At 43.6% G+C, this 25,859-nt stretch overlaps 2 protein-coding genes across 2 annotated transcripts in view; both read right to left on the bottom strand.

Annotated features, from left to right (window-relative positions):
• Positions 1 to 8,189: 8,189 nt before the first annotated feature.
• On the bottom strand, positions 8,190 to 20,777 carry LOC310994972 (protein NLRC3-like; the record flags this gene model as incomplete). Its single annotated transcript, XM_083983903.1, has 7 exons — positions 8,190 to 8,202; positions 13,756 to 13,850; positions 16,040 to 16,120; positions 16,355 to 16,414; positions 16,457 to 17,668; positions 17,900 to 18,011; positions 20,710 to 20,777. 7 exons carry the CDS (start codon positions 20,775 to 20,777, stop codon positions 8,190 to 8,192), a joined length of 1,641 nt encoding a protein of 546 aa, XP_083840029.1.
• Positions 20,778 to 23,330: 2,553 nt separating this feature from the next.
• The window catches only part of LOC310994971 (NACHT, LRR and PYD domains-containing protein 12-like), a 61,318-nt gene continuing 58,789 nt past the window's right edge, over positions 23,331 to 25,859 (bottom strand). Inside the window, exons 16-17 of the mRNA XM_083983902.1 lie at positions 25,148 to 25,321; positions 23,331 to 24,519 (exon numbers count right to left, since the gene is read on the bottom strand). Coding sequence (XP_083840028.1) covers positions 24,273 to 24,519; positions 25,148 to 25,321 — 421 coding nt within the window. The 3' untranslated portion in view covers positions 23,331 to 24,272. The remainder of the gene's footprint in view (positions 24,520 to 25,147; positions 25,322 to 25,859) is intronic.

Genomic DNA, 25,859 nt, shown 5'->3' with positions numbered 1-25,859 from the left:
TGCCGTTAGCAATAGCTAAGTTGTCTATGGATATTCATTCATTCATTCATCCAGGTCATCGTTCTTTTCTGGGCAAATGGAGTCGTAGGCAACTGGACTTGTGTTTGTCTGGGAAGACGTTTTGCCTCTCCTAGTGCGGACTAGTGAGACTTGTTGCATCCTCCGCACTAGCTAGCCAGAAAAAAAATAAAAAATAAAAAATTGCTAATTTGTGTAGGGGAAAGTGGGGTAAAGTGAGACATTTTTTACATTTGTCCCTCTCTAAGCAAGCTAAAATGATGTATCAGTCAAATTTACACATTTCCCAGGATGTTTCCTAGCAATGGAAATTATCAGAATGTATTTAGAACAAAGGACAGTGGAAATATGATTGTTTAAAAAAAAAAAAAGTGGTCATGTGTCTCACTTTTCACCAGCTCAGGGGTAAACTGAGACAGACTAGAGAAATCAAGGGGGTAAACTGATCCACTTTTTCCACTCTGAAACTACCATAACAACACATGTTGTAACAGTTAGAGTCCTGACAGCTAGCTGGACAACCACACATCCCAAAACTAATGTTGGACTAGTATCAGAATCATGGGGATTGGTCAATTAAAGCAGAAGTAAGTGATATATTTGTGTTAATATGAATCTTAAATAGTTATATCTTCCGACAGCAATCACTTCTATAGAGTGTTTGGACCGAAACACGGGTCTGTCAGTCACTCTGCTCTGCTCTGAGCCGAAGAGAAAACATTTATCGTATCCTACAGTTTTTATCCAATGAGGAGAGAGAACGGCATGAAGGGCTGTGTGTGCAGCCAAGGGACGCCGTGAATGTGGTGACGTAGGGACGAGGACTGTTATGGTGCGTTCAAGGAAACTCGTAACTCGTGTTTTTCCGACCTGTGAAGTCGTACCAGTTTGATCTGGTACGAGTTCACCGGTCGGAAGTTACGAGTGGCCTTTATAGTGACTTTCACAGGTAAAACAGGTCGGAGAAACACGAGTGGGTTGCCTGGAACGCTACAAAGTCGTAAGTCGTGACTTGAAGCTGTAATTTACGGTTTCAAAAGCCTGCCTGGAACGCAGCATTAGCCAAAACGACCGGATCGCTTACTTCTGCTTTAAGCACTTTTTTTTTTCTCAACACAAAGTAACTCAAGACCAAAATCAAATACAAATGTTTTAATTAATATTCAAATGACAGATAGAACCAGTTAGATTAGAACACAGTCTGGGGGTCAGATTGTAGGCCCCGACAATCGTGACCATTTTAATCAAAAGTCCTCTTGTATGTGGGGGGAGCCGACAAAGTGGAATGTGACTAAATTGAGTTAATTAACCAATAAATAAGCGAGCTGACTGAGAGCACATATCATAACAAAGCAGTGTGGCTACAGATCATGTTTGATCACGCGAGATTTCTGGCTTGGGGGACGAGATTCTAGTGTAAATCTTTGTGTGTGGTGTGCTCACAGTCTCACTCATGGATTTATTATAATAAAGCAGCATTTGTCTCACTTTACCCCAACACCCCCATTTTAGAAAAAACAACCTCTCTTAGAAATTCAGGCTCATTTTCAGCCAGCATCATCACATGGTTTTATGTGTTGGTAGTTCATCATCATGTATCATATAAGTTTTTCTACCTGAATCAATTTGCTTTGGCACAACAGTTGATTAAGTTGACAGCAAGAAAATTTACTTTTACATGCAAAAATAATATTTTTGTGAAAAAACACAGCATCATGAGGTCCTCTCCTTCATGACCATGGGAAAATGGAAGGGGCTTGAAAACATGAGGGTCACATGACCAAAAATGTGTTCCGTTTTCTAGATACTCTCACATTGCCCGGTGTCTCACATTACCCGATGTCTCACATTACCCGATGTCTCACATTACCCCACTCTCCCCTACTTTGTGTGATTCAGGACCGGACATTTACCATAAGAGGGAGAGAGTGAGGACCGGGAGAGCCCTGGACCGTGAAAGACAGACTGCAGCTGCTGTACTTGAGCTGGTTCTCTGCAACGTGTTGCCCCACGCTCCATCCCCTTGCCGCTGAAACTACACCTCGCCGTTTGCCCCTTTCCCCCCCATCTTCATCTCTGACTGTGCGGATTTGTGAGTACACTAACACTTTGCACGTGCTTTTTTGTTTGTGCTGGTTAAAGCCAGTGAAGCGGCCATTTGTTTCTGGCCTCCCCGCTCAGTGGCGCCGCCATATTGTGCAATGTGCATTTGTTCGCCTTTTCTTTTTTACATACAGAGGAGTCCAGGTTTTGAAAAAGGGTTTAAGTTCACTTTATAATGTAGTGTGTTAATTTATAGGCTCCTACAGTATTTGTGTACAGATAAATGTTTAAATGTAGCAGTTTATCAGTTTATCTCAGTCTATATCTCATTTTGTCAGAAAGGTTTCAGAAACCTGACTAAAAATCAAGAAAATCTGCAATATTGTCGCAATTCATCACGAGTTCATTGATTATTAAAGGGACAACGAGGAGATTTCTCCGTCGGCAGAATGAAAAAATTCTGCGACAATAAAAATGATATTAATGTGGATGAATCTCCGTTACCACTTGTTAATGGTCCATTTTAGATAAATCTATGGTTTTGTCTCTATGGTTATTTTGTTATTATTAGTGGTGGTGGAAATGCTGGGCGAGCCGACCAGCGTTTCTTTACTTTCGGTTTCGTGGCGAGTCATGAGAATAACGCCGCCGAATCTCCGTTTATGGTGGGAACTACGACGGTATGTGATCGTCTTCCAACCTCTGACTTTAATTCTTGATGAATGAAAACATGAGTTTGTCTTGCACCGGTCAAAGAATTTCACGGTGCGGAGGCTCATAAATGTAGTGAGAAAACACTTTGCTTTTCCAAAACTCCTTGTTGTCCCTTTAAAGCAATCACTGGAAGCCTAACGTAAAATCCAGTGATTGTCGTAACTTACGTCATGTCATCTGTCACTTTTTGATTTCTGTGCTATGTGATGATTGCGCCCGGTCCAGTATAGAAATGTCAAAAAGACAGTTGAGCCTTTTCCAGGCATTTGGAAAAAAAATAGATCCGAACCCACGATCACAAACAAACACGTAGCAGAGCAACGATAATGACGGTGCTACCAGCAGTCAGGTAGGTCGTGAAGACTCTCTCCTCTCGTTAGCTCCATTTCGCATTTCTCCGTGCCGGTCGGCAAGCGCCTCGGCCCAGCAGCAGAGGTGGGTAAGTAACACGCTACATTTACTCCTTACTCTGTCAATGCAGCCTACTTGTTACTTTTACTTGAGTGTATTCCTTCAGAAGAAGCGGTACTTTTACTCCGTTACATTGAGCTTCATTCTGGTCGCTACTCGCTACTTTTTCTTATCGATCCAATGTGCAAATTGTTTGTTTTAAATGTTTTAATGGAGATACTTCCGAGCCTCTGTCACATGACTGCGTTTCACCTATCAGATGTAGCCACTCGCGACGTTTGCCTTCTTTTAACCAATCAGACAGAGCCAGGCAGTCACATGACCGCACACAAAATCTCCGCGGTAAACAGGACGGCCACTCCGCCTCAAATTTAACACACACGGGGTCACAGATATTATGACATTATGGACAGTTCATAGATCTTTCATAGATAGGCCTATGTAAGTTATTGTGGCTGAATTTGTCTTAAGTTTTGTTTCTTTGTAAAAAATGTTATTTAGGCTTTTGTCTTAGTTGTTAAATGTTGTTCTTTGGCAATATTTGAATTTTTTCATTGCTATTATATTTTTGTGTATTTGATTAGGCCAACATTTACGCGCTGATCATTAAACAAGCAAATCAGAGGTTACTCAGCAGTTACTCAGTACTTGAGTAGCTTTTTCACCAAGTACTTTCTACTCTTACTGAAGTAAATATTTGAAAGGCTACTTTTTACTTTTACTTGAGTAACATTATTCTAAAGTCTTCTAGGCTTCGTTCCCTCCTTGCACTGTTTTAAAATTGTGCTAAATAAATAAATCAAATCAAATCAAAGTAACTATACTCTTACTTGAATACAATTTTTGGCTACTCTACCGACCTCTGCCCATCAGCTGTGTGTCTGTGGGTATGTGTATGTGTAGCCCATGTGTGTGTAGCCTGTGTGAATGTGTCTGTTAATCTCTCATGCGCTCTGTTAAGATGAATAAACATAAATCGCTGCAGAGCGCGAGCCTGGCACAGAGGTGCGCGCTCTGGCTCATCGGACGCAATCGGTTAGCGGCGCCGAAGGGAAACTGGCTCTGCTTCACGGCTATTTCACGTCCGACGTCTATGTTAAGCACACGATTTTATTGATATTGTAGCGTCCGAGCGGGATTCTTCTTTTCCCTCACTCAGGACATGTTGAGGATACAAAATCAGTTGAGTTTGCTTCTGTTGCAATTTGTTCAACCTTTTTTCATAAAATGACTGGACTATTTGTTGTATTTGCCGTTTGTGTGTACTTGGAAATTGAATCCTGGCAGCGCCACTGTCCCCGCTTGACTGGGCCTGCAAAGTTTTTATTTACATTTAACACATTACATCTTTGGTGTGAATGAGAATGGGCTATGAATACTTGAGGAGTTTCCCTGGTCATTTCGATTTACTTTACATTTTCTATTAAGGTTCATCAGGGATCATTTGTGTATCAAACCTTCCAGAGCATCATAACCTTGTAATAAATAAAACAGGTTAAAGTGAACTTTTTTTTTAAAGGGGAAGTACCAAAATTTGTGTTTACTTCTTAGAACTTATTGGAGGCACCACCAAGTTATATTATATTGTTATCACAGGTAGCGCCAGACAAACTCAGTCCCCGTCCCACTGTACTACAACACCCCCATTATTTCTGTCAGTATTCACTAGCTACATGGGACTGGTGTAACCCGGGTGAAAAGACCCTTATTAATTTATTCCCTTGTCCTTTTAAAACATAAAATATGACGTGAGGCCGTACGTCATCACGTCACGCCGCTATGCCGTCACGTGACAGAGCGCATCCATCACGTGACAGAGCACATCCGGTAACACCGGTAACACAGTGTGGCTTGTAACGAGAGGCGCACGCTGGGGAAATGTTTGCCGCAGGTACGTCGTATTAAGGCTCGATTAATGTAACATTAAACACGCCGAAACTTACGCAATCACTGTCGAAATATAGGAGCCGACTACCGGAGCCACTGAGCGTCTGAATGCCGAGCCGTGTGCCGATTTAAATCTCGGAATTGGTGAGTAGAGCTAATGCTATCCATGTAGCTTATCCTTGACGCTACCTGTCGAGGTAATGCTATTCATGTAGCTTAGCCTAGCTGCTACCTTGGTGAGTTGAGCTAATGCTATCCATGTAGCTTAGCCTCTGCTACCTTGGTGAGTTGAGCTAATGCTATCCATGTATCTTATCCTTGACGCTACCTGTTGAGGTAATGCTATTCATGTAGCTTAGCCTAGCTGCTACCTTGGTGAGTTGAGCTAATGCTATCCATGTAGCTTATCCTAGCCGCTACCTGTCGAGGTAATGCTAATTATGTAGCTTAGCCTAGCTGCTACCTGTGCATTGTTTGGTGCGGCTTAATAGTGTTTCATATGCCATGTCCTTTGTCCTGCCACAGCTTGTGGTTTGTGATACTGAGATTACTGTGGTGAATATTTTAATATAACAAATATTGTGTTATTTATTCACATTGAATTATGTGTTAAGATTTTGATTATACTGTATAGTATTGGGATATATACATATATTGCTATGTATTTAATACAGTCTGTATTATTTGAGATGTGATGATTGTGTGCACACTAGATGTCTAATTGGTCCTCTTTCTATAGGCCAGGTTTGATGGCGAGCTAGAGCCTAGCCCGAGAACCTACTGAACCTACTGAACCTCCACTGCTCACTGTCGGGCTGGTAGGAGGCTCCATTGTGCAGCCGCTCCTCTTTCTAACTCTTGCCCCTTGCCACACACGCACGGCCCACACACACATCACACACACTCACCCCCCGACACGGACTTTCCCCCCCTTCCCACTGGACATTCAAACATTGGGCCGTTGCACTGAGCGTGTGCCTCGCCAGTACCTACAGGTGAAGTTGAACTCTCCCTTTTTGGGCAATTGTGGAACTGTGCGCTGCAACATCATTCAAATGAGAAATGATGAAATTAACTGTATGGCCATTTGTATTTCTATTTTATTTATCACTGCTAATATTTAATGTCTATGGTTCACAATTACTAACCCTTAGCCCAAATGATAATTGTGTTGTGTTGCTAACTTTAACCTAAACTTAAACAGGGTAGCACGCTTGTTACACTGGGGTTAAAGTTTTTTCCATGATCGAAATCAATCAATCAATCAATCAATCAATCAATCAATCAATCAATCAATCAATCAATCAATCAATCAATCAATCAATCAATCATTTAATCAATCAATCTGGACCAACTCAACGTTCACAGTCAGTAAAAGCTTCAAATCAAAGTTTGGTGCAGAGAGCTGGGTGAAGCCATGTCCGCTCCCAGCAGCAGGTGAATCAGGCTGCTTCTCCCATCGTCACATCAGACTGGGCTCCAATCAAGAAACAAAGGCCCAATGGGAACAGGGCAAAGGACAGCGCCCCCCTCAGGCAGGGAGGGAGAACATAACACAGCAATGGAGCATTGACAGGTGAAGCTCAGAGCAGCTTCATGAGCTTTAAAGCCTTTGGAAACCTGACTTTAAATAGTAAAAATGCTTATATTATATCAAAGTCAAGTGCCTCATTAAGCATCCACAAAAGTCTGAGTGACAATAACTATTCATAACTATTAGAAAACCTGGTTTAAAAACAGCTAATTTTGCTATTGAGGCACTATTGAGGCCACTGGTCAGGACAGTGTGGGCGTGGCAGATCACGCTATGATTGACATCTCTCTGGCCCCGCCCACTTCAAACAATGTCATAGCAACACGTCAATGGCGACCGTTAAAAAAAAAAAAAAAAAAAGTCCTCACTGGAGGACGTGCATCGATTGATTGATGCTATTTAGCCAGCTAACCTGACTACCAGCTTCGTTTTGGAGCGTCATAACCGTCTTTGATCGTAGTCTCACAGAAAAAAAAAGCTTTTAACCGTCACTCATGTCTGTGTGAGCGCCAGGAGGGGCTGACTGACACACACACACACAAGGCAGGTCGCGCTGGAAAGCTAATAAATGCTAAAAGCTAATCACCAATTTACACCCCCCCCCCCCCCCCCCCCCCGCCCAAAAAACGGCTGTATCGGCTGTATGTAGAGAGGAGTTGTGAGGAGCTGTGGTCACAGACAGACAGACACGGCAGGTCGCGCTGGAAAGCTAATAAATTCTAAAGCGGCGTTCACACCGGACGCGATAGACGCGAATGGAGCGGCAACTCTACATTGAAAATCAATGTAAATGGCGCGATGACACGCGATTCAGGCGGAGGCGGCGCGAATGAAGCGTCTGGAGTGAAGCGGCGCGTCTGAAGCGGCGCGAATAAAGTTGAAAATATTGAACTTTTCAGGCGGCATCGCGCCGTGATATCCAATCAGCGACGAGTTCAAGCCGACGACGTCACTTCTCTGTACGGTTGTTTACACTCAGAACAACATGAAGGAGAATCTAATTGTATATGAGCTGTGTGTGGCACCGCTGCCTCTTCTACACAGAGTGAACAAAAAAAACAACAACACACAACACAACGCCTGTTGACATGGCTCTGGTTGTGAGGACTAGAGAGGAGTGGTGGAGCGACCGTTAGCAGAACGGTTTTGTTCGCTGCCACTGGGGGGCTGGATGAGAGAACTGACGTGGCGATTTATGAGTGGTTCGGATTTATTGCGTGATAAATCCCAAGGATAACTCCGCCCAATTCAAACCTACTGCACAAAACCCTAAAAGACAAATATTTTGAATTCGGATGAAAACTTTTTTTCTAATTATTTTTACATGTTTAATAATATGTACATAAGACCCTAAAATACATAGTTAGGAGGCTTTTGTGGATTTGGGTTTCCAGAGGCTTTAAGTCCAGAGACACTGATGATGGTCTGTCAGGTCCAGAGGACACACAGGGACGATGGTGGACTGGACTCTGTGTGTGACAGTGGAGCTGTTCTCAGATCAGTTCAGACTGCAGCGCTGGAGTCTCCTCCACTTCCTCTGGTTCATCTGGCAGGAACTGGTGAAGAAGCTGTGGTCTTAATGCTAGTAACCCCACCTACAGACACAGAAGAGAGGTGATGAATGACAGACTGTTGAGTCAGTGATGCAGCAGCCACTTCAGTCCTGTTCAGACCAGATGTGTCAGTTGTTGTTAGTCAGTAGTTGAGTGAGTGGACATTGGCCTGTAGTGAGAGTGAAGCCGTTTCCTGTAACATTGAGGGGGGGTGGAACCACCTTCTCACCTTTTCACACTATATTGCTGTGTCTTCATCAACAACATGGATTTAATCAATCTGATATGAGTGATAGATGCAACAGGACGTCTGGCTCCTACTTCCTGGTTTCATCCTAACACCTTCACCTGATGCTGGAACATTTAGACCTTCAGCTATGGCATCCTGTCTAGATGTCTATGTCTATATGTCTAAATGTCTTGTTGTGGATCTAAGGTTGCTTTCACACCTAACCAAGCGGAGTCGGTTCGCTTGGGGGGCAGAAAGTTGCAACATGTTGCATTTATCACTTGGTTCTGTTCCGCTTTCACACTGCAATTTCTGAACCACACCAAGCGCACCAAACTTGAGCATCAACAGTCAACATCGCAACGGTTGAAAAGGCAGCTCGCAGATTGGACAAAGTAGGAGAAATCACTCCCTGGCAGACCTGCCGGGTTCACACCGGCCGCCGAAGCGCCGCAGAACGGAGCCCGCTTCCTTTCGGCGCCCTTGTTAACCGATAGTGTAGTTTGGATCAGACCTGAATGAGAGATGTCGGCCGGCTCGCGCCGTGCAGCGATCGTTCCAGGGTCTGGACTATTTTGTGCGCGAGCCGCGAGCGATCGCATCAATTCTGGCAGGAAGTCACACAAGGAAACACGAGACAATCCGGTCAATTTTCAAAATAAAAAACCTCAACAAACCGTACAATAAACTCCTCCTCATAGCGCTAACTATCGCCAAGAAAACTATCCTCATGAACTGGAAATCAAGGAGCACAATTCATCTGGCAATCTTGAAAAATTTACTCACAGACTATTTCTCTCTGGAAACCCCTTCACCCACAATAAATACAACAGAACCCCAGTACTTCAGGTCCGCTTTCATTGATTTTCTGTTTGATTAACTCTGATGATCCAATTTATTCATTTTTTATTTATTTAATTTTTTCTTTTTTCCCTTTCTATTTTTTTTTTTTTTTTTTTTTTTAATTTTAGACCCAGTACCATGTCCTTTCTCTCCTTTTTTTTGTCCGCCGGCCAACCTATGTCACCGTCGTGATTCTTTAATTTCTTCCTGACGGATCGAAACGTTGATCTTTCCACAATAAACAATAGAGGAGCGTGATACAGAGTGCGGACTCCACTTCCTTTTTTTCTCTGAGTTTACTTTGTTGGTCCTGCACCTGTAGTATTTTGGATGTGCGTGCTCCACTCCACTTTTGTCTTTAATTGCTTTCCTTATCCTTGCACTATTACCATCACCACACTACACTGCACTCGAACTACACACGCACATCTTGTGTGTCCATTGCTGTATGTCCGTTATGTTGTTTGTCTTGTGTTTCACAATAAAAAAAATAATTAAAAAAAAGATTTAAAAAAATTAAAATTAAAAAAATAAAATACCGATATTGACAAATACCAGTGTCAAAAGTCTGTATGTTTGTAGCCTATTTGTGTTTATTAATCTAAACAGAGCACGAGAGAGGAACAAACACACACCTACACACTCACACCAGCCGCCGAACCCGCCAGGCAGAGGCATTGCGCTACAACTGCACTGAGGACAGAGAAACGGCACCAGAGGAAAAGACGGAGACTGATGAGAGATGTGGAGTTGATGGTGTTGCTGCTACACAGACGTCATTACGTCATGCACTACGTCATGCACTACGTCATGCACTACGTCATGCACTACGTACATTTGGTTCTGTGGTTAGTCCGGTGAGCTTTCACATGGCATATGAACCGCACCAGGGTTGACTTGCAAACGAACCGAGACCCCCGTTTTCAAGAGGACCAGAGTTCGTTTGCTTGATCTGCACCAGAGTTCGTATGAGCTTTCACACCTGCCCAAACGAAGCGGACTATCTGAGGAAACGAACTCTGGTCCATTTAAAGTGGACCAAACGAGGACAGTGTGAAAGTGCCCTAAGTTACATGATAAAATAAAACACCTCCAGAAACCAATTAAACTGCCCAGAAACACTTTTCCTTCATGAGTTGATTGATCTGGAGGGAAACAGCTACAGAAATCCGTGTATCATTCGTTTTTCAAAATAAAACCAAAAATAAGAAAACGAAAAAACAACTCTTTTTCTCAGTATTCATTTCCAAAACTAAAATGAAAAACGGATAACGACTCGTTTTTTCAGTTTTCGATTTTATGCTCGAATGAATAATGGAAAAAAACGGATAACGAGCGTTTCTCGTTTCATGTTTAATGCAATTTTGATCCGGAAAAGGATATGTATAGTTCGGAACCTGAAGGGGTTTATTTCTCCATAGCAACCTACCAGTATACATTATCCTGCTTATTACACGGTTTACAAGTGAAATTAATATGAAACATATGTTGATCAAAATACATGTCAGCCCGAGTCAAAACGTAACCTGTACTGACGTAATTGACTATATGCATGGAGACCACTGACACCTGTGTGATTGAGTGGCTCACAGAGGTAGACAGGTAGTTTGTGATGTAAGGACTTTTGCTGAAGCGGGATCGAGTCCGGCTCCACGCGAATATGTGAAGATTATTTTTTCCACTTTATTTTTTTTCCCCATGTGGCTGGTACGTTGCTCACTCACAGCAGCATATTCGCGATAAATAAGGTTGTATGGAATTTTGATAATCAATCAGTGGATCGATTGATTACCATACAGTGTTACAATGTGTGTAGTGGTATCTGTCATAAACAAGAGATTTACTGTTTACGGGGTGCGTTTGTGTCGCGGACTCGCGGTGAGCTGACACCGGGTCAGAGCTTTTTATACAGTCTATGGATCAGAGGCTCTGATGCAGGTTTGGTTTCCAGCCACGACGTGGAAGGAGCCTCCACTCTCTCTGTAACAAGTTACAAGTCATTTCATCACACATCTAAAATCACAATTAGTCCAATGCTGTTTAATGACGGTAAAAATGAAACATAAGGTAAATATCCTGCAAATTCTCTTTTCCTTCGCTGATCAGAGCAGCGTCCCTAGCAATGGTCTGTTATACTTGACGACGGTCGCAGCGATGGACCAATCAGAGAGCAGCATCTGGCCGGTGTTATGGTCCAACTGGTTTCTGATTTAACTGGTTACTGTACGCAACAGCTGCTCTGTTTTGCGCTTCCGTCATAACACAACATATTAACAGCGAGTTTCAAGCCACAGTTCACATCTACTGCAGCGAATATGCTGCTGTGAGTACCAGCCACATGAAAAAAAAAAAAGAAAGTGAAGAAAAAATAATCTTCACATATTCGCGTGGAGCCGGACTCAATCCCGCTTCAGCAAAAGTCCATATTTCAAAAACTACCTGTCAACCTCTGTGAGCCACTCAACCACACAGGTGTCAGTGGTCTCCATGCACATAGTTTTACGTCAGTAAAGGTTACGTTTTGACTCGGGCTGACATGTATTTTGATCAACATATGTTTCAAATTAATTTCACTCGTAAACCGTGTAATAAGCAGGATAATGTATAGTTGGTACTGGTAGGTTGTTATGGAGAAATAAACCCCTTCAGGTTCCGAACTATACATCCTTTACTTTGCGGGCTCTAGCAGTAAAGGCAGAGACGGTCACTTCCGGATCACGGTCATTTCCGGATCAAAATTGCATGAAACATGAAACGAGAAACGCTCGTTATCCGTTTTTTTCCATTATTCATTCGAGCATAAAATCGAAAACTGAAAAAACGAGTCGTTATCCGTTTTTCATTTTAGTTTTGGAAACAAATACTGAGAAAAAGAGTTGTTTTTTCGTTTTCTTATTTTTGGTTTTATTTTGAAAAACGAATGAACGAATGATACACGGATTTACAGACTTGACTGACCTCAGAGTCTCCAGTCTGCAGCGTGGACTCTTCTGGAGATCACACAGATCCTTCACGTCTGAATCCTGCAGGCTGTTGAAGCTCAGGTCCAGGTGTTTCAGGTGGGAGGGGTTGGACTTCAGAGCTGAGACCAGATAATAACAGCTGATCTCTGACAACCAGCAGCCCCTCAATCTGAATGAAGAATAAAAGAAGAACAACATTCATTCACCTCTTCATGTCAAAACTGATTGATCGTTGCCGCTGCAGGACAGTCTGTCAATATAGAATCAATATCTGATCAGACTGATCACTGACTAAACACCAGTTATGGGAATAACGCCATTAAAATAAACGGCGTTACTAACGGCGTTATTTTTTTCAGTAACCTGAATCTAACTAATTACTATTTCCATCGTTACAACGCTGTTACCGTTACCGACAATTAAATGAGGCGCGTTACAAACTACTCAGTGAAGCCGTTGTCCTCCGACTTGGCATCTCAGCCACAGAAGCTGCAAAACTGTTTTTTTTTTCTCTCTCCTTTGGTGAGGGGAGGGGGGAGGAGGGAGGGACTAGACAACCGCATAAGTGATGATGATTGGTTAAGGCAGAGTAAGGTTTCATGCTAAGCCAATTAGAGGCAGTGTTCATGTGTGCGACACAGTTTAGCCTCTCACACACAAACTAGAGGGAAGCTGCCAAGCTCGGAGGGAAAGTTGGCGAACATAGGCCCTACATGTGATGTGAGGTGTAGCTACATTATGTACCCTACTGTAGGTATATTAGACTATAGCCTAGAGCTGTGCATCTCTACCAGCCTCACGATTCGATCCGATTCCGATTATCTGCTTAACGATTCGATTTATTCTGCAATGCATCACGATTCTTCTCACTTTTTTTCATTACTGCACATTGTGCACAACATGGCTAATTTTTCATTACTTACTACAAGCAGTCGGATACATATTGTTTTGGACTCCTATTCATTTCAAAACTGCTGTGATATAATCACATAAATCACTCTTCTTAATATATATGTCATATCTCATTTTTGAAATGTCCATCCCTGAAAACCAAAACACAAGTCTTTCCACTGTAGCCTAGTGCATTACAATTTTATAGCCTAATACTTAACTTCATGTAGAGCAGAGAGACGTTGGAACTATGGTGCGGGGGTGCCCCTCCCATCCGCCCCCCTCCCGCACTCCATCAGTCTCCCTGTACCCACAGCATTACGCTTAAAAAAAAAAAAAAAGACTCTGAATTTAAACTATATTTGTCTGACATACATGTATCTCATATAATGCATAGATCTCTGCTTTTGATGTGATATGCAGCCAGCCTGCCTGGCTCCATACAGCAGCCTGGCATCTGGCGTATGGAGTCAGGCTGCATCTGACAGCTCAGTGTGACGCTCATCAATCAGGTTCAGTTGTGGATCAAAGATCTAAAATCTACAACAGAAAGGCTGTCTTTACACTGCAGGCCTTGATGCCCAATTCCGATTTGTTGCCTATATCCAATTTTTGAGAGGCCACTTGAACCGTGCAGTGTAAAGACAGCCGAACAGTCAGTGAACTGACCTCAGAGTCTCCAGTCTACAGTCTGGACTCTTCAGAAAACCACTCAGATGCTTCACTCCTGAATCCTGCAGCTCGTTTCTGCTCAGGTCCAGTTCTCTCAGGTGGGAGGGGTTGGACTTCAGAACTGAGCCCAGATAACAACAGCTGATCTCTGACAAACTGCAGCTCTCCAATCTGGATAACGAATAACAGATGTAGATCAAACCAGTGATAATGGATCAGATGTGTCCTGATCAATGATCAGTGTCTAAATGAGTAGAGGGACTTTGTCCTTCTGTTCTTGTGTTCTTCTGTTATTGGGCCTCAAAGAGCCTGAGCCCTATCGAGCCTTTCAGACACATGTCACATCTACAGTGGAAGGACAATCAGCTCTTTGTGGAACACTGAAGCCTGTAAATCTGTTTGAACAGACACCAAGAATAAAATGATCAACAGTGAAAATGGACACAATAGATTCTGTTTTCAAGAACCAGCTGGAAATCAACTGGAACTTTTGATGTTTCCAGAAATCTCCAATCTGCTGCCGTTCATCATCATCACTGATGTGACTTCAGCTTGGTGAAATATTTGCTGAAGCTTCTGTCATGTTCAAATCAAAGTTTCTGGTTTGAAGATCAAAATCTAGACGATAAAAACCAGAGAACTCTCTTCTCCAGCTCTTTGTTGAAATCCTCATCCAATGAACAAGTGAAGCTTCAAACATTTGACCTGAATACAGACAAAAAACTATGACAGACAAACTGACCTCAGAGTCTCCAGTCTACAGTTTGGACTCTCCAGTCCAGCACACAGAACCATCACTGCTGCATCCTGCAGGGTGTCGTTGTAGCTCAGGTCCAGTTCTCTCAAGTGGGAGGGGTCGGACTTCAGAGCTGAGGCCATGACTTCACAGTGAGTCTCTGAGAGTCCACATTTCCATAGTCTGTGATCAGAGAAAACATCAAATCTGTTCAAATAAAACTCTGATGGCTCGGTCCTGCACCTGATTGGCTGGGCCCTTTTTAAATAGAGTCCATTTCCTCCTGAAGGAGCTCTGAGGCTTCCTCTGCTTTAATTCTATTCAACAACAACATCCAATCCAGGGTTCTTACGGATCCTTAAAAAGTCTTAAAAGGCATTGAATTCATTAATCTAAAAACAAGGCCTTAATTGGCATTAAAATGTCTTAAATACATTTTTCAAAGGTCTGAAGGTAAGTGGTATTTTATGATTATAATTAGTCTCAAATCTCAAAATAATTGGTAACATTCTGACATAGAGAAGTTAGTGGCGGCCGTCACCGCTAAATTTCTTACCGCCACCAGCTCCCAAATCAGTTTTTTTTTTTCCCCCCAATTATTCATGTAGCAGTCACTTTACCTTGGACCACATAGGAAAGTGGGTAAAATTGTCCCTAACCCTATGTAATAGATGTGGTGATGTTTTTTTTGTTCTTTTTGCATTTGTGTTTATTGTGAAGTCGGTCTTAAATTTCATTTCAAGCGGCATTAAAAACGTCTGAACAAGTCTTAATTAAATTTAAGTTGGCTTAAGCTGTAGGAACCCTGCAATCATATCACTAGATGTCAGTCCTGAGCTACAATAATATTCATGATCCTTGTAAAAGCAACAACCTAAACACCTGTTACTGAGTCAGGAGAAGGTCACAGAGACTCAGAGCATCATGGTAACTGCAGAGGGACATTAGCTTGAAGCTAACTCTACTACAGCGCATCACATGGCAACATTTAGCCTATGTGTAATATTGTACATGGGCCCATTAGAAATAAAACAGAAAAATAAAGTATATAAGAACCATAGGAGGTCGTCAACTTCACCTCATCTTCAGACTCCGCCCACACTGACTCAGGTGACATCACCTGAGGACATTGATCTGACTGCACACAACTCCCTCTGGAGACACTACAGCTTTAATACTACACAGTCCTACCAACAGCTGGAAACACTGAGGAGGAAGATCAGTGGAGCTGCTTTCATTTCTTTCATCAGGTTTGAATCAAACCAAAAAGTCAAAATAAACTCAAAAAACACTAAAGACGTGTTTTTATTCACTGAGCAGCAACAACACAACCAACTGAAGAATCTCCATGTTGGAGCTCACAGCTTTGACAACAGCTCCAGAAGAAACACAAATGACCTGTCATTGTTTAAAGCCAAACTAAGAAGAATGAGAATCAATGAAAACTGGGTTTATCTTAACTTGACTAAACTACTGATCTGATCCACTGATCAATAATTATATTGATCATGTCTGGACTCACTCAGCCTTCCTGCAGTTCCTCACAGCTGGGATCAGTCTCTGTCGTCCCTGAGGTGATGTCTTGTAGTTCCTCAGGTCCAACTGGTCCAGAACCTGCTCTGACATCTGCAGCATGTAGGACAGAGCTGAACACTGGATCTCAGAGAGGAACTTCTCTGATCTGTTCTTTGACTTGAGGAACTGTTGGATCTCCTGATGAACTGACTGGTCCTTCATCTCCGTCAGACAGTGGAAGATGTTGATGCTTCTGTCAGGAGAGATGTCATCACTCTTCATCTCCTTCAGGTTGTTGATGGTTCTCTGGATGGTTTCTGGACTGTTGTCTGTTTGACCCAGCAGACCTCCTAACAGCCTCTGGTTGGACTCCAGAGAGAGGCCATGAAGGAAGCGTACAAACAGGTCCAGGTGACCGTTTCTACTTCTGAGGGATTTCTGCATGGCTTCCTGCAGGAACTCATCGAGTGGTGGATGATTGTTATTGTTTGATGGACGACTGTTATTGTTCGATGGAGGACTGATATTGATTGGTGGATGACTGCGTGCCTTGAATCTAAAAAACTTCTCAAAGAAAGTTTTGGGCTTTGGCTTTGATTCTTCCTGTTTGTGATCAACATTTTGTATTTTTAAGAAGTTCTTGAGGACCTGTGTGTTCCTGTTGGTGAAACAGTGGAACATGTAGACTGCAGCCAGAAACTCCTGAACACTCAGATGAACAAAGCAGTAGACTGTTTTCTGGAAGATCACACTCTCTCTTTTGAAGATCTCAGTACAGAGTCCTGAGTTCACCAAGGCCTCTGTGACATCCAGACCACACTGCTCCAGGTCTTCTTGGTAGAACATGATGTTTCCTTCCACCAGCTGTTCAAACGCCAGCCTCCCCAGCTTCAGAAGAACTTCCCTGTCGGCCTCCGTCAGCTCCTGTGGACTCGTCTCATGTCCTTCACCGTACTTGTTGTTCTTCCTCTTTGTCTGGACCAGCAGGAAGTGTGAGAACAGGTCAGTCGTGGTCTTGGGCAGCTCTCCTCTCCGGTCTGTGGTCAACATGTGCTCCAGAACTGTAGCACTGATCCAGCAGAAGACCGGGACTTGACACATGATGTGGAGGGTCCTGGACGTCTTGATGTGTGAGATGATTCTTCTGGACAGATCTTCATCACTGGACCTCCTCCTGAAGTACTCCTCCATCTGGGCGTCAGTGAAGCCTCGGACCTCTGTTACCCTGTCGACACATGTAGGAGGGATCTGATTGGCTGCTGCAGGTCTGGAGGTGATCCAGACCAGAGCCGAGGGAAGCAGATTCCCCTGGATGAGGTTTGTCAGCAGCACGTTGACTGATGACGTCTGTGTGACATCAGACACAACCTCCCTGTTGTTGAAGTCCAGTGACAGTCGGCTTTCATCCAGGCCGTCAAAGATGAAGAGAAGTTTACAGACAGCCAGCTGCTCTGCTGTGACCTTCTGTAATGTTGGATGGAAAACATGGAGCAGCCTGAGAAGACTCAACCGCTGATCTCTGATCAGGTTCAGCTCCCTGAACGAAAGCAGAACCAGCAGACTGACATCTTGGTTCTCCACGCCCTCGGCCCAGTCCAGAGTGAACTTCTGCACCGAGAAGGTTTTTCCAACGCCAGTGATGCCGTTGGTCAGAACCACTCTGATGGGTCTCTGTTGGACAGGTGAGACCATAGAGACTTTGTCTCTCTGCTGAAGATGCAAATATTTAAAGAACCTACGTCTCATTTTGTCAAAAATATTGGAAGAGATGTCCTCTCTCCGTTGGACAGGTAAATCTTTAAAGATGTCGTTGCACTTGATTGGAGTGTCATGGAGGGTCTTCTTCTTGGACGTTGTCTCCAGCTGTCTCACCTCATGTTGGGTATTAACCTCTTCACTCTGTCCCTCTGTGATGTAGAGCTCAGTGTAGATCCTGTTGAGGAGGGTTCCACTTCCTGTTACACTTCCTGTTCCCTCAGTTCCTTCAGTCACTCGTTCACATCTGATCCTCAGACTGATCTTATGTTGATCTAAAACCTCCTGCAGACCACGATCTGCTGAGGGACAAGAGACAGAGTCAGACTGAATCTGATCAGATTGTCAGACAGAGAGTCTGACAATCTGATCAGATTATTTTCATCAGCTACAGAAAAACTACAGACAACAAAGAGAAGGTTTGAATCATCATCTTAAATGTCAGTGCTGTGTGATGGAACATTGAATGACTCTGGAGAAAACAACAAATGATCACATCAGCAGACAGATGTTCCGTCTCACCTTGTCCACAGCTACTCTGATTGGCTGTCTGCAGCTCACCTCTAGTTCTGGGTCTTTGTCCACAGCAGGACAGCTGCTCGTCCACAGAGACACTGCTCCTCTTCTCTCTGTCAAGACATTTCTGTATCACCAACATGTCACAGTCACAGGTCAACATCTCATCTCTGATTGGTTAACCACCTCAAGGGGCGGGGCTTCAGTAACCCGAGGAGCAAGGCTAGAGCACTGGAATAAGAGAGTAATGACACGCATTGGTCCAATGGAAGCGCCCCCTGATGGCGGAATATGGGTATTGCAAAAGAGCCCAAGAACTGACAACTCTGCATTGTTGGTGAATGAGCAAGTGCGGTGCAAGGCAGTTTTATTTGTATAGCCCATTTTTACAAACAGTTTGTCTCAAAGGTCTTTACACTACATCCTCTGCCCTTAGACCAATGGTTCTCAAAGTGGGGTCCCAGGGGTCCTTGAGAGGGTTCAACTTGAAATTTTACTTTTCTTGAATTTCGCTTTTTTCTAGAATTAACTCTTTGACTGCCAGCCATTCTCACAGCAGCTTCCTCCAGCTTGCCAGGCATTTTCCAGCTTTTTGACTGATTTTCGTAGACCCACCATATATTATGTACTGTTACTACATACACATTCAACCCATCAAAGGAAAGATGACGGTCTCTACTTTCCAACAAAAAAAACTGTTTGTTTCTATCTTGTTCCAGTCTTGTGAAATTGGCGGTTGAATATAGGTTACTTTAGCCCAAAATGCCATTTTGGCACCAAAATCTTGAGAAAAAGAGGTTTTTGTGTCGGCTGTCATTTTCAGGTGGACCAGTACAATTGGCTCCTTTATATTTCGCTTTAGTGACACCTCAACATCTGTACAGTTGTTCTCTTGTAAACAACAACAAAATCAACACTCACAAATGACTTTTGATGACAAAAGACAAAACATTTAGCTACTGACACACACTACTGCAGCCTCTTTTCTTTCTTTTCTTTGAGTTACAACTTTTTCTTTCCTTTTTTTTAGTGTGTGTGCGTGCGTGACGTGTGCGTGTGCATGTACGTGTGTGCGTGCGCCGTGCGTGTGTGTGTGTGTGTGTGTTGGTGTGTGTGTGTTCGGATCAGTTCGCTTTAGATCAGGTCCAGCTTCCTCTGGTCAGCAGGCAGCGGTCTCACTCACTCTCTGTCTCACACACACATCTACACACACACAGCCTACAGCTCTGGCTGACGTGCCTCCTGAACTCCCAATCACAGACAGTCTACGTGTATCCATTCACAACCATTATGTATCCATTCACAACCATTATATGGACAAATACTGCTGCACGGACGCCCCCGTAACTCAGAGAAGGCACGGAGGACTCTGAAAATTCTCCCAGCTCTTAGTCGACATGAGGGTGAGAAGATAATGAGTGAAATTTGAATTTTGGGAGAACTATCCCTTTAAAAAATATATAAATCTTTTGCAAAATTTTACCACTTTCCCTAGAATTTAAAAAAAAAAAAACCTTTTTGAGAGGTTTAATCACTTTTTTCTAGAATTGTTTTGGATACATTTTACTACCTTTTTTTCTAGACAATTTTAAACTTTTTTTTAAAAGACATATTTTCACTTTTTTTCTCGAAATGTTTAATTGTTTTTGGAGTTTTTTCCAGAAATTTCTCTACAATATTTCCAAAAATTCACGCCATTGGCCCTAATTTGAACATACGTTGACTAAAAAAGTAACGTTCTTCAGTCTCAGAACAAATATTTGTGTATTTTTGGTGTTTGCTTCAACATTTTGTCCAATGGGGGACCATAGACTAATTTGTGTCAATTTGTACCACTGCCTTGGGCCCTCACATCCACTGAGGAAAAACTCCCAAGAAGATCCTTTTAACAGGGAAAAATTGGAGAAACGTCAGGGTGAGCAACAGAGGAAGGATCCCTCACCCAGGACGGACAGACGTGCAATAGATGTTGTTACAGACAAGAAAACAGTTTTATAGCAGAGGGAAAGAAGAGAGAGAGAGTCCTAATGAGCTCCTGATCCAGACGCTGCTGTGGCTCTAATGAACCTGTGTTGGAGCTCTGGTCCAGTGTGAGGAGACTGAAGCTGCAACAGAAGCTTCAGCAGCTCCACCTGAGCTTCACTACATGTTGTGGAGAAGCTCATCAGTCACAGACAGAAACACTGATTACTCCTCTCTTTAAATTCATCATTGTTCTCTTTCAGCTGTTCGGTTTCTGATTTTTCAAAATAAAAGTCTCTCTGCATCAGCTGCTTTAATGTCTACTGTGACTTCAGTTTAAAGGCTCAGACGTGGGGATCGTACACAGAGTCTGATCGATCTGGTTCCTGGTTTCTCTCTGTTTCCTTCACACGAGTCTAATGACTGAATCATCTTCAGCTCAGTTTACAGTAGAAACCGTCTCTTACCGTGACTCTGAGAGTCCAGGTCCAGGACTGAAGACTGGATTCCATTCTTTGGACCGGTCACTCTTCATAGATGGACAGATGGATCCTGGAGACTCTGAGGGTCCAGGTTCAGGACTGAAGACTGGATTCCATTCTTTGGACCGGTCACTCTGCATAGACGGACAGATGGATCCTGGAGACTCTGCTCTCAGTCGGTGTTTCTGACCTCTGCAAACACAAACATGTTTTTATTCATACCACATCAAGCACCTATCACTTCTCTGATGACAGAGTCATTGTGGGAAGTCTACAGTGACATCAGCGTCCAGCACCACACACTGTAGTGAAGGACTGATTGTTCACTGACTGTAGCTACACACTGAAGTTCAACGGTCAGGCTGTAAAATGATCCTGTTTACTGTCTGGACTTTAGATCCCAACTGCTCCTCCTTCTGTGGCTGACACACAGAAGGGGGAGCAGCTGGTTTTATGTTTTTATGTTTTATATAGCTACCTGTTTTTAACTACGTGTCTTTGTTTTATACTATGTATTTTGCTCTTTTTTGATTTGATTTTATTATGAACCACTTGTGAGCTGCTTCGGTGAAATGTGCTATAGGAATCAAGTTCCTCAAAAGCTCAACTCACTAAACTAACCTCTGTTACAGAGACCGTTTGGAGGTTCACAGGTTTGTAGCAGGTCTCTTACTCTAGGAAGACCTGAACTGATGAAGCCTCTTGGATGAGAGGTGAAACGTCTTCCTAGACAAACAACTAATAGATAACTATGACCTGGACAAATGAGAATTTTCACAGGTTTGTAGCAGGTCTCTTACTGTGGCTCTGAGGGTCCAGGTTCAGGACTGAAGACTGGAGGAGGATCTTTGGACCTGTCACCCTTCACAGGGGGACAGATGGATCCTGGAGACGCTGCTTCGTTCCTCTCTTCCTCCATATTAACACTGGACTGCTCTTCGGTTAGTCTGAGAGGGAAACCAGTAACACTGACTGATTAACACACACACACACTGTGACCTTTGACCACTAAAGTCTTTTCAGTTCATCCTTGAGTTCAAGTCGATGTTTGTGCCAAAGTTGAAGAAGTTGTGTCGAGGTGATACTGAGACAATGTGCTGACGAGACTGAGACAGACAGACGGTGTATGACTCCACAGGGACAAACTGATCCACACACTCTTATAATACACTAATAATGAGAAGAACACTCACCTTCAGTCTCTTCTGCTCTCTCCAGTCTAAAATGCAGTCAGAACCTGTGGCTCCTCCCTCTTCCAAAGGAAAGGAAATCACGTGTGTTGTTCACCAGGTACAAAGGTCGTTAGTGTGAATGCTTTCACACCACACATGAGCATTTCTGACCAGTTTCACACTTTTCTATTAGTAGCAATGTTTTGTGTCGGCCAGAGTGGATGACATCTGGTCCAGAATGCCGCAGCGAGGGTTTTGACAGGAGTTAGGAAGAGAGAGCACATCTCTCCCACTTTAGCTTCTCTCCACTGGCTTCCTGTAGGATTTAGAATAGACTTCAAAATCCTTCTGCTGACTTATAAGGCTCTTAATGATGATAAAGATCCATCCTATCTGAAAGAACTAATCATTCCTTACTGTCCTACCAGAGCACTCCGCTCCCAGAATGCAGGTCTGTTAGTGACTCCCAGTATCTCTAAAAACAGACTGGGAGGTAGAGCCTTCAGTTACCGGGCTCCTTTACTGTGGAACCAGCTCTCTCCATGGGTCAAAGAGGCAGACACTCTAACTACATTTAAGTCGAGACTTAAGACCTTCCTTTATGACAGGGCTTTTAGTTAGGGCTGGTTCAGGTAGCTCTGAACCATTTTATAGCTACGCTGCTATAGGCTTAGACTGCTGGGGACACATCTGGTTACACAGAGCCCTCTCCTTTCTCCTCCTCTCCTCTCTCCTCCTCTCCTCTCCTCTCCTCTCCTCTCCTCTCCTCTCCTCTCCTCTCCTCTCCTCTCCTCTCCCCTCCTCTCCTCTCCTCTCCTCCCCTCCCCTCCCCTCTCCTCTCCTCTCCTCTCCTCCCCTCTCCTCTCCTCTCCTCTCCTTTCCTCTCCTCTCCGTCCTGGGTGAGGGATCCCTCCTCTGTTGCTCACCCTGACGTTTCTCCAATTTTCCCCTGTTAAAAGGGTTTTCTATGGAGTTTTTCCTTAGTGGATGTGAGGGTCTAAGGACAGAGGATGTTGTTATGATGGGATGTAAAGCCCTTTGAGACAAACTGTTGGTAAAACGGGCTATACTAATAAAATTGCCTTGCCTTGTCATCCAGGCTCTCTCCACTCCGGCAGCCGAGGAGGACGGACTCTTTAAATACCCAACCCAACCGGTTACATGAACTCACCACATGACGTGATATTAAAAAAAAAAATCCTCATTTAAAAAAAAGGAAATGAAATAAAGCACAAGTGCAGTCAGAGGCTGAAGAGGAGCAGCGGCATCATTATTATAAACCAGTGGGAAGGATTAGATAAGTTTATACGTCCTACTCATGTAAACTGAGTTGCTTATGAGATGTTACTGTTTTGTTTTGTTTATTATTTTTTGCTGTTCATGTATTTCTTTTATTATCATTATTTACATACTGTATATATGTTGTTGTTTTTTACATAGTCGTTTCTGTAATCAAAATAAAGATATCAATCAATCTGGACAAACTCAACATTCACAGTCAGTAAAAGCTTCAAATCACAGTCTGGTGCAGAGAGCTGGGTGAAGCCATGTCCGCTCCCAGCAGCAGGTGAATCAGGCTGCTTCTCCCATCGTCACATCGTCACATCAGACTGAGCTCCAATCAAGACACAAAGGCCCAATGGGAACAGGGCAAAGGACAGCGCCCCCCTCAGGCAGGGGGGGGAGAACATAACACAGCAATGGAGCATTGACAGGTGAAGCTCAGAGCAGCTTCATGAGCTCTAAGTCCAGAGACACTGATGCTGCTCTGTCAGGTCCAGAGGACACACAGGGACGATGGTGGACTGGACTCTGTGTGTGACAGTGGAGCTGTTCTCAGATCAGTTCAGACTACAGCGCTGGAGTCACCTCCACTTCCTCTGGTTCATCTGGCAGGAACTGGTGAAGAAGCTGTGGACTCAATGCTAATTCCAACAACTACAGACACAGACAGAGGAGAGGAGATGAACGACAGACTGCTGAGTCAGTGATGCAGCAGCGACTTCAGTCCTGTTCAGACCAGATGTGTCAGTTGTTGTTAGTCAGTAGTTGAGTGAGTGGACATTGGCCTGTAGTGAGAGTGAAGCCGTTTCCTGTAACATTGTGTAGAGAGGGGGGGTGGAACCACCTTCACACCTTTTCACACTGTATTGCTGTGTCTTCATCAACAACATGTATTTAGTCAATCTGATATGAGTGATAGATGCAACAGGACGTCTGGCTCCTACTTCCTGGTTTCATCCTAACACCTTCACCTGATGCTCGAACATTTAGACCTTCAGCTATGGCATCCTGTCTATATGTCTATGTCTATATGTCTAAATGTCTGGTTGTGGATCTAAGTTATATGATGAAAAAACAACCTCCAGAAACCAGTTAAACTGCCCAGAAACCCTTTTCCTTCATGCGTTGATTGATGTGGAGGGAAACAGCTACAGACTTGACTGACCACAGAGTCTCCAGTCTACAGTCTGGACTCTTCTGGAGATCATACAGATCCTTCAGGTCTGAATCCTTCAGCTCGTTTCCACTCAGGTCCAGTTCTCTCAGGTGGGAGGGGTTGGACTTAAGAGCTGAGACCAGAGAAGAACAGCTTATCTCTGACAAACTGCAGTCCCCCAATCTGAATAAAGAATAAAAGAAGAACAACATTCATTCACCTCTTCAAAACTGATTGATCATTGCTGCTGACCTCAGGACAGTTTGTCAATATGGGATCAATATCTGATCAGACTGATCACTGACTAAACACTGACTCCAATACTTTGATTCAGGACTGAACTGGATCAAAATCTGAAGGTCCAGTCCTGATCCAGGACTAAGGTCTTTCTTGGTCCTGGTCTCAGGAAACTAAAACTACACACATTCAACTGAACACACACCTGTTGACAACCCCCCCACCCCCCCCCCCCCCCCCCACCCCCCACCCACATCTTATGTGATGGCTTCAGACCAGTCAGTCTTTTTTTAGTCAAACGCTCTGACTTTAAGATCAGATTCAAATCATCTCTGTGAACAAAATGAAGTCAAGTGAACAGACATTATTGATCAGACTGAGTGAAATGATCTGAAAGTGAAGAGTCATTGTCAGTGTGAGAGAAGAACAAGTGGAAACATGAGACAACAACTATTTCAAACGTCCTTCATTCATCACATCAAAGTCAATGATTCAAGTTCTGAGTGAAGATCAATCAGGTTCAGTTGTGGATCAAAGATCTAAGATCTACAACAGTAACAGTCAGTGAACTGACCCCAGAGTCTCCAGTCTACAGTCTGGACTCTCCAGAAAACCACTCAGATCCTTCACTCCTGAATCCTGCAGGTTGTTCCAGCTCAGGTCCAGTTCTCTCAGGTGGGAGGGGTTGGACTTCAGAGCTGAGCCCAGAGAAGAACAGCTGATCTCTGACAAACTGCAGTCCCTCAATCTGAATAAAGAACAAAAGAAGAACAACATTCATTCACCTCTTCATGTCAAAACTGATAGATCATTGCTGCTGACCTCAGGACAGTCTGTCAATATAGAATCAATATCTGATCAGACTGATCACCAGTGTTGGGTAGTAACGCGTTATTAGTAACGCCGCTACATAACGCTGTTACTTCTTTCAGTAACTAATAACGTAACGCGTTGTTTTTTTTAAATCAGTAACTCCGTTTCCGTTACCAAACGCTGCGTTACTCCGTTCCTTTTGGTGAGGTTTTACAGCGGCACACACTTCCTATAACATTTCAGCGATCAATAAAGTTTCATTGAATTGAAAGAAAGACAGAGCACAGACACCAGAGACGTTCAGACACTGTGCGCTTGGTGGCTGCCCTCTAGCGTCCCACACGTAATCAAACAAGCTCCATGAAGACTGAGGACTGGACAGGTCAGGGCAGGGCATGACGGCGAGCTAAGGTAACGTTAGCTAACGCAGCATCCAAGACCGAAGCCGTGTGCCAGTTCAGGCTGCAGCCCCT

This window comes from Trachurus trachurus, assembly GCF_905171665.1.
Source record: "Trachurus trachurus genome assembly, chromosome: 12".
Lineage (NCBI taxonomy): Eukaryota > Metazoa > Chordata > Actinopteri > Carangiformes > Carangidae > Trachurus > Trachurus trachurus.
Note: the sequence above shows the minus strand (reverse complement) of the source record. Positions and strands in the feature narration are given on the sequence as shown.